Below are 9,575 nucleotides of genomic sequence, written 5' to 3'. Positions count from 1 at the left end.
GGCTACTCTTAAGCAAAGAGCACGGCCCGGCAGGCTGAGACAGCGGTCCTATTAAATCCCACTGAAACAAGTGCAAACGTAGGACAGGACCGCTCCGCGAGGCGCCTTTTCTTCCCAGAAAAACGGTTCGGGTAAGCGCTACACGACAGGCAGAAATTCAACCGGTGCAGCTTCCCCTCCCTCCCTCGCACCCCCCCCCCGGGGTCTCCGCCACGTGACGCCGCTTTCGAAAGCCTGAGGGTCTCCCCAAATGAGCAAAAAATATATTAAAAAAATAAAAGGCGCCGGTCCCGCTCGATGTCGACGGCTGCCCCAGAAAGGAGGTCCCTCGCGGGCGAGGAAGGAACGGGCTTCGAGCAGCCCTTATCTAGCCAACCCTCGCGCGCGCATGACCACCTCCGGAGACTCGCCACTGCTTCGGAGCACCACTTCCTCGAGCCGGAGGGAGGAAGGGAGGGGAGAGAAGCTCTGCTTAGCCCCGGCCCCGCCCCTCCCTTCCCCTCCGGCTCCGGGCTCCTTTCGACTCCGCTGCTGGGCGAGCGCAAAAGTTCGACCTTCCCCGCCAGCCTGGGCGGCACGAGGGCGCCGGCGGAGACGGGCAGCGATGCGCGCGCGGCCAGTCGGCGCTGAGCTCTGCGCGCGCGGCGCTCCGAGGGAGCCTCGAGGCGACCCGGCGGGAGGGCTGAGGTCGGCGCAGACATGGAGACCGCCAAGAGCAGGAGGAGCCCGACCCTGTAAGTGTCCGTAGAGATGCCCCGAGCTGCTTCCCTCCTTCTCTCCCCTCAGCGGGCGGCGCACGTCTTGTCTGAGTCCCGGCTTCCCTCCTTTTGTTTTTTTCCGACGGGCATCTTCTTCCATCCACACGGTGGGCAGCGGGGAACAAAGACGCTTGGCAAGGCGGGGAAGCGTCGAACTTTTTCAGCTTGGGGCCGAGGAGTGCATGGAGTTTATATCTATCATCTATCTATCTATCTATCTATCTATCTATCTATCTTCCCTTTCCCAAAGCAGCTGGACGTTTCTATATGAATGGTGGTGAGTGAGCTGAGAGAAGCATTAAAAACAACAACCACACACTTCAATTAGTTGCAGATAGGTAGCCGTGTTGGTCTGCCATAGTCAAAACAAAAAAATTCCTTCCAGTAGCACCTTAAAGACCAACTAAGTTGGTCTTTAAGGTGCTACTGGAAGGAATTTTTTTGTTTTTACACTTCAATTAGAAAAGTGAATGGAGGGCCAGCTGGTTCTGTATAAGGTTACTCCTTTAACCTAGCCAAAAAATGTGCCCCTCTGTTTCTGTGTGCCCAAATGAGCAGAGCATCAGGAGGCTTAAGTCAAGGGCTCACTTTCGTTTTCACTAATAAATATGGAACCGACAAGTAAGGCTTTAATATAATTAGATCCCACTCATGATTCTGCACTGGGTGTCCAGGGGGCTGGCGGTCCAAAGTTTAGGCGTTGACCTTTATCGCTAGTAAAAGAGTAGCCGACTTTTGCAGGAAAATATTGGGTGGGTGGAGTCAAAGTGCTTCCCTCCCCAAACAGGTATTGACCATGGGCAGCGCATGACAGTGCTTTTCGTCATGAACAACATTTCAGTATGTCAGCGGAACGAACAAGGTGGCACCAATCTGTCCCGCAGTGGTTTCCTTAGTGGGGAGCATGGGGGAAAGAAGTGGAAGTTCCCCCTTGTCTTCTAGTGCAATCCCAGGGCATAGATGTGAAGTCAGATTTGGCGGGGCAGGGGGAGCAACATTGGCAAGCTGTCTCAGAGCTTGAATCCTTCCCCCAAGGAACACAGGGAGAAATCGCTCCCTGCCACCACACAAATTGTGCAGGGTCCCCAAAACTTCTTACAAATAAATATTGTGAGCTACTGTATTTTTTGCTCTATAAGACGCACCAGACCACAAGACGCACCTAGTTTTTGGAGGAGGAAAACAAGAAAAAAAATATTCTGAATCTCAGAAGCCAGAACAGCAAGAGGGATTGCTGTGCAGTGAAAGCAGCGATCCCTCTTGCTGTTATGGCTTCTGGGATAGCTGCACAGCCTGCATTCGCTCCATAAGACGCACACACATTTCCCCTTACTTTTTAGGAGGGAAAAAGTGAGTCTTATAGAGCAAAAAATACGATAATTTTTCTACCACCCTGTTGTTGTTGTTTTAAAAAATGCTTGCTGCTGCTGCTTGCTGCATTCAGAAGCATATTTGTTGTAGGACCACATAATTTTTGCAAAGGGAATTTGTAGTACAGTAAAATGAATTGCAAAAAATATAGACAAACCCTTTCCAAATTACACAGAAGTAAGATACTAGGGACAAACATCCATCCTTGCATGTTCTTTACCCCTCCCTCTCTTAAGGGTGGATCTACACACCTTGGCTGTGTTCAGGCATAACATTAAACCATAGTTTGGTATTACAAGAATGAACCAAAGCTTCCTACTGCTTCCTTGCAGCTGTTCCGGAAGTGTGAGCCCAAGGCTCCCTGTAGCTCATGTTAGTAATGTTAGTCCACTGTTTAGCATTATATATTGAGCTTTAGTGGTGTTTCTGCAATTGTCTGTAATATGAATGTGAGACCTGCATTGATGAGAATATAGATTTGATTTCTGTGGTTCTGTCTCACTATTAATATTCTTAACAGGCGGCACACATAGCACCAGAAAGGCATGATTTTGTGCTGTGTGGAAATGGTCAGTGCTTTTTTTCAGAGGGTACTCAAGGGTACACAGTACCAACACCTTATTTATTCAAATGTTAAAAGTATGGCACTTACTGTAACAACTTCATGGTGAGTACTGGCACCTTTTTTCCAAAAAAAGAAAAAGCACTGGGTCTAGCACCATCTGACCTTTTTGTGAGATGCTAAAAGAGGCTAAGTATTTTTAGGAAGACTGATAGTCATGCTTACCAGGAGCCTGGTTTCAGATTTGTGGTCACCTGTATGCAGCATGGAAAATCTGACCATTAGCTCATTATGAAGGACAGAATGAACATTAAGTATGTTTAACGAAACTCTTGCACTTATAAAATGTGTGTTACAGATATGTGCATAGTATTGCTGCTGATGCCCCAGTGCAATATATTGCAGAAATCTGCCTCAATAAATAGATCACCAATCAGAGCTTTATAGGATGATAATACATTTGACCCTGCTGTTTTCTCCAAAAGGAAGTTCAAAGATGCTAGCACAACAGGCAAACAACATGAAACATCATCTAACAATAAAATGCTACAAGAAACTTGAAACAGACCTTCAGTTCAGTATTTCAGAAAATAACAGTTCAACTAAATACCAGTGCAAAATTCATGAATACAGCAACCTTTGTTTTAGCAAAAAATACACATTTATTTTTTCACTCTAGCAGCCAATATAATAAACGATTCAGATATACCCACCCAACTATCAGAAACTAAGAGAAGAATGAGTCACAACTAATTAATACAATAATAGTACAGGATAAAAGGAGTCACCATATCCCAGAGCCCGCTCTTGTCAAACCTACTCTCCCATCACAGGTTAATTCAGAGGCAGAAAAGGGAAGACTGTCCATACTACTCAAGTCAAACTGACAGACTCTTGTCTCTCCTGTGTTTGTGACTATGAACTCCAGCCTAGGGCATGATTACAAGGCCCCAGTTACACACTTCCTCCAGAATAGTGAGCAGGAAGTCTCAACCACTTGTCAGGCTTGATGTTTCAAGCAGGTCTGTTTGAGTCAGCTGTTCTCTTCAGGTACATTAAAAAGTCAGGGCAGATGACAGTCCCTTACCCCACTGTGCTGGTTGTGGCTTTATAGCTGGAGCATGCTCACAACCACTTATGATACACTTCCTCCAGGGCAGGAACTTTCCAAGATTCATAGCATTCAGTACAATGTAACGGGTATAATTTACTGAAGACAATCCCTTTATTCAGACTTAGTCAATTTTATTTTTTGACCCTACGCAATTAATGTCCAGGGACAATTGAAGTGACTTAGGGGTCTACAGTCTGACTGCAATGTAATTTCTTTCAGCCTCTTCCCCTTATTGTCAGACAGAGGGAGCTTGTGGTTAGTTTGGGTCCCTGTACTGTGTGATTAAGGGTTTGTTTGTATGTTATGTTTTAGCAGTTCACGGTTAGATGTCGCCTGGTGTTTTTTGTGCAGGGTGATTAATGTACTGCAACAAATATCACAGTGCTGTAAGACATTTTCATATATGCAAAACATGAGCACTTACAGAGAAACCACAGGGTTTCTCTGAAGGTAATAATGGATGTAGTCGGTGCAGAGATTTCCTACTGATCTTATTTCTGAAGATGTGAGGACAGAAGCTCCATGTGAGGCAGTGTTTGTAGGACAGCATATTCATTCGATTTTTACCTCATCTTTCTCTATCGGTGGTAACTCAGAGTGGCTAACAGCATCAAAAGAAAACTAAAATTAATGCAAAACTCATTTAAAAAGTGGTTGGGTCTTACTGGGTTAGTTCTTTTGGCTGTTAGCACTTGACTGATAAACCATCGGAAAGGGACTGTTGGAGGAACTCCCCCCTCCCCACAAGTGAGCTTATAAAAGCCTCAATAGCTGATGAAGTGGATTGCAATTATATGATGTGAGTAAATATCTGATGAGGCGGGTGGTGGTCCATGAAATCTTATGCCACAAAACATTTTTTAGTCTTTAAGGTGCCACGAGACACTGTGCTTTTCCTGCAACATGGCTACTTCTCTGGAAATCAGTGATTGAGATGGTTCTAAGGTGGATCATCTCCATTGGCCTGTGAATCAGAAAATGCTTTGCCTAGTTTTTGCTGCCTTTTCCTAGCTGCTGAGGCTGAAATGGGATGGGGAACCTAAACTGGAATTATCTTTGGACTGCCAAGTGGAACTTTGGATGAGTGAAATGTAATTTCCTCCTTCCCACTTTGCCTGGGCGTCATAACATGATGAGAACATGAAGGTGGGCAGCGCTGATGTACAGCATTGCTCATGGCAGCAAATAACCAATTTAGTGGGGATTTTCAGTGGGAAAATGGTAAAAGGCAAAGGATTAATTCCCACTTTAACTACACTGTGGCCCTGATTCCTTAGGACTCTGTGCAGCTGATTTTGGCTGAAAATAAAAGGGGGGAAATGACAACACCATGGGAATCCACAGTATTCAAAGATGTGTTTAAAGGAGCATGCAGATTGACTCCTAGCTAACAAGCTGTAAAAAGTAGCAAATCACCAGTTCTAGATGATATTCATCTGACAGTTCTTTAGGGCAGTGGTTCCCAATCACCTAAGTACTGCTGACCCCCTGTTTTTCAAAAGCCAAGGCATGAATTCCCTACTTTTGAAAATGTTGATATATCTGTGGTAGTGTTTGGTATGTGAATGGTGCCACCATACCCTCCAGCGTGTCCCAGTGCAAAACTGGGCTGTGTGTCTTCCGGGCCACACTCCAATGCAAGTCCCGTGACCTGTGCAAGAGCACGGCACCCAGAAACCTGCATTTTGGGGCTCCACAATCTCACGCAAGGCACACATCTGGCCATGATCTTGCACATATTTGGCCACTGTGCTCTCGCAAAATGGAATGTCCCAGACAGTTGGCGGGTAAGTGCCATGGACCCTCTGTCCTAATTGTAACAGTCTTAGGCCTCTACAGATATGTATATATTAAAAAACCTAAATGGATGTTCATCTTGGCAGAACATTCTTCAAAATGTGGGGTGGCCCTACATTTTTAAAAGTTCAGAAACAAACATCCATTATTAACTTTAGAGTGCTTCTACAAAAAGGGAGGGACATGGGTGGCGCTGTGGGTTAAACCACAGAGCCTAGGACTTGCCGATCAGAAGGTTGGCAGTTTGAATCCGTGCGACAGAGTGAGCTCCGGTTGCTCGGTCCCTGCTCCTGCCAACCTAGCAGTTCGAAAGCACGTCAAGTGCAAGTAGATAAATAGGTACCACTCCAGCAAGTAGATAAATAGGTACCACTCCAGCTGGAAGGTAAATGGCGTTTCTGTGCGCTGTTCTGGTTTGCCAGAAGCGCTTAGTCATGCTGGCCACATGACCCGGATGCTGTACGCCGGCTCCCTTGGCCAATAAAGCGAGATGGGCGCTGCAACCCCAGAGTCGGCCACGACTGGACCTAATGGTCAGGGGTCCCTTTACCTTTACAAAAAGGGAACAGATTTTGCCCCGCCCTGCAACAGTGTTCCCAAGTAGTGCGCTTTACATATTTTCCACAGAAGTGAATGGCAGCCATTCATTTGGAGAGAAGGTGAAGCATTGTATCTAAGTTCACTATAGAGCTCAAGGCTGAATTTGGTCATGCTAGGTCATGGCTGGGGCAGGACCCTATCTGAACTCCTGGAGAGCTTCTGCCTATCACTGTGGACAGTAATGAACTAGATGGTCCAGTCTGATGCAGTGTAAAGGCAGCTTCCTGTTCTCTGGATGCATGTGCTACCCTAATGGCCATGCACATTCTACTCCATTTTGAACATAATGAGAACTGTTAAGAATAGGTCCCCTGTCTATTTGCATAGTTTCACCTTGGTTCTCTGGCTATTTCAGAGTATGAAAAAAGAGAAGGAACCCATAAACTGTTTTTTTCTGTATATCATTACTTTTTAAAAATAAAATACGTAACACAAATATGAAGGAAAAGTATATTGTACCAGAAATGGTACGGGCATTAACTTAAACAAGTTATTAAGATAGCCGTGGATTTTTGCACTGTTTTACTAGGCTATTTAAAGGTTTGTGCTAAGGAGCAGGAGGGTGAATTATTTTTTGTAAACCAGCCTGGGAATGCACTTGTATGATGGTATAAAAATACATAAAATAAATCTTCTTTAAAAAATGATAAGGTGTAAGCTGATGCAAAATTACTGATAGCTAAGGAGTGAAAGCAGAAATTGGCATCATCAGTTGAGTCACGAAGGTCTGGGATATAGTTAATTTACAATGCCTTTCTAAGTTTTATGGGGAGATGCATCCGATCCATGTGACAGAACTGATCAAATCTCTATGAAATATATCAGAATAATGGGTGTATTCCAAAATAACCTGGAACACTTGTTTTGAACCCCACAGAATGGGGAGGGGAGGAAGCATCTTGTGGGTATGGAAACTGGAGGGTTGAAGCTGCTGGGAGGAAAAAGGTTCAAGCGCTTCCTCACTCTTCCAGATACCCATCTCTCAAAATGCCTTTCTCTTGCTGAGCAACTAGCTTCCAAAGTGGCTGTAGAAGTCTTATGGGTTTCAGGAGCTGCTTGTTTAGTCCTTGCAAAAAGTGGTTGTGGGGGAGGCCAGAGAAGTCCTAGTGTCCAGAACTTAGACGGAGGACCAGAGCTTGTTACTTTATGAATGTTCTCAAGCTGTCTTTTTGTTTGTTTGTTTGTTTGTTTGTTTGTTTGCTTGCTTGCTTGCTTGCTTGCTTGCAATAGAAATAAGCATACAGTTTCCCAGAATTCTGTAGTCTTGTATTTACAAAATGTGCCACAGAAGCTGGACATTTATTTGAATTTTTTCCCATATAGTGGGATGTATTTTTTTGCTGCCTTGTTTTATTTGGATGAATTGAATTGACGGTGCAAGGTGTGGTTGTTCGTTTGTTTGCTGTTTCTAATATATGCTTTAAAAAAAGTAATGGATAAAAGGTCTTCACAATAATGAAGAGGTCTGTGTGCTGTGAGAGCCACATGTGGCTCTTAGAATACATGGAGCAATGAGTACATTTGTAGAAGGGAATGTCTTCTACAAAACAGGGAACCTTATTTGATGCATTTTCTAGGTGGGAGGGGAATGTTTGAATAGCCCGATTCCTGTGAGCTTAATAGTCAAGCGTCTTCTATTCCAACCTGCTGTAGAGACTGTTGTTAAATTTCTCACTTAAGTGTTGGTGCTCTCACATGTAATTCTTCTATTTTTTCCCCTTTAGGAAAGCTTCACAAGGATGCAGCATTGATCCAAAGGCAGCTGTTGAGCTGGAGGAGATTTGTTGCTCCCATTCAGATCTTGCCAGAACTGCTGAGTTCAACATAACAATGTCTTTGGGTCACTTAGCCAAGGGAGCCAGCCTAGATGACCTTATTGATACTTGTATTCATTCTTTCGGTGAGTTGAGTGATCTGTCTTTAACTATTTTAAGACTGTAGCTCTGTAGCATTTTGGGTCCTTCGTTTTGCAGTGTGTTAGATATAATCAGGTGCAAGTACATTCATCACTGCTCTTACACTTGAGTCTTCATATGTTGTTATGTGAGTATCACTCTGTGTGTGTCCAGAATGTTTATCAGTGTTAAGTGCTGTCCTTGCAGAAAGAACAAGTGTGGCAGTTATAATCTTTGTGGAATTATTAAATCCCCTCCCCCTGTCCACACTTCTGAATAAATATTAGACACATGGAAATGCATGTAGACTGTTGCAGAACTCAGTTGAAATGTTAAAATCTGGGTATTGTTTCATGCTATCTTTTGGGAAAACTTGCATCTTAGCTAAATGAATGGTTGCAGGGGGGGGGGGGGGTACTGTTGTTTAGCACCAAAGGGAAATAATAGCTTTCTTATAAAAGAGAATGTTATGAAGTAAAAAAGCTCAGTGGTATAGCTTTTACTTAGCATATGAATTATTCACTCCCCCCTTTTGCTGACAGAATACCTTTGAACAAATTTAGCATCATGCAACTGAATCCTATGGCTTTTACTCAAAAGTAAGTCCTATTGAGTTCAGTGGGGCTTACTCCCAAGTAACTGTACCTAGGATTGCCGTCTTAGATGCTTAAATTTTTACTATTTCTCACCAGCTTCTTTCTTAGCTTTGTTGTCATTTATGTTCATAAAATACACGTGAACAAAAGCCATTAAATGATAAATGGTAGAATTCTGATAAGGTTTTTTTTGGGGGGTGGGGGTGGGGGATATTTCCAACACTATTGTTTATATTTGTAGTTCTGATGTTTTTTACACTGTGCTTTGAATAATTTGTACCATTCATGCCGCATGAATTGGCATAGATTGTGATTTAGTGTTATCAACATACAGTTGAAGGTGTGCATTATTCCAGCTGTAGGCAAATAAAATGTGGTTTTGTCTCTATATGTAGGAGGGAAGGAATAAATGATGCACTGCTTATCAAGTGCAAATGACTGGCCAAGCCATCTGAATTTTTGTTCATATGCATGTGCCATAATACACATTGATAGCTTTCTTTCCAGTAAATGATTTAGAGAAGCTGAATAGGCTTAGCACTTAGCACTCTACCTTCCTGAATCATGCTCCAAACAATGACTAATCCTCTCAGCACTTTTAGAGGAAAGTCATGCACATTATTTAGTTTTGACAAAGCATTTACAAAGCAAAATGCATATTGGGTGAAGAACTCATGCTATGGAACCTACAGTAATCATTTTTTGCACCCTGTTCTTGGTTTCCATAGTATCATATGTAGTTCATTGTAATGCATATGCTTGATTCCTCTGGGTTCCAGTGTTTTGGGGCCTGGGGACACATTTGGAAATCTAAAAATCACAAAATTCCCATTTCACAGAAGAAAAACCAGAGATGTTTAGACACCTCCACGCACAACAGGC

General features: G+C 43.6%; 1 protein-coding gene across 2 annotated transcripts in view; it reads left to right on the top strand.

Moving 5' to 3' along the window:
• Positions 1 to 369: 369 nt before the first annotated feature.
• Positions 370 to 9,575, top strand: part of RASGRP1 (RAS guanyl releasing protein 1) — a 45,917-nt gene continuing 36,711 nt past the window's right edge. Inside the window, exons 1-2 of one of the 2 annotated variants that reach the window (XM_077926507.1) lie at positions 370 to 734; positions 7,927 to 8,102. In XM_077926507.1, coding sequence (XP_077782633.1) covers positions 700 to 734; positions 7,927 to 8,102 — 211 coding nt within the window. In that variant the 5' untranslated portion in view covers positions 370 to 699. Of the gene's footprint in view, positions 735 to 7,926; positions 8,103 to 9,575 lie in introns of those variants that run through there. The other variant, XM_028721904.2, reaches the window with a different exon arrangement.

Source organism: Podarcis muralis, chromosome 1 (assembly GCF_964188315.1).
Source record: "Podarcis muralis chromosome 1, rPodMur119.hap1.1, whole genome shotgun sequence".
In the NCBI taxonomy this organism is placed as follows: domain Eukaryota; kingdom Metazoa; phylum Chordata; class Lepidosauria; order Squamata; family Lacertidae; genus Podarcis; species Podarcis muralis.
This window is presented reverse-complemented; position numbering and strand designations above follow the sequence as displayed.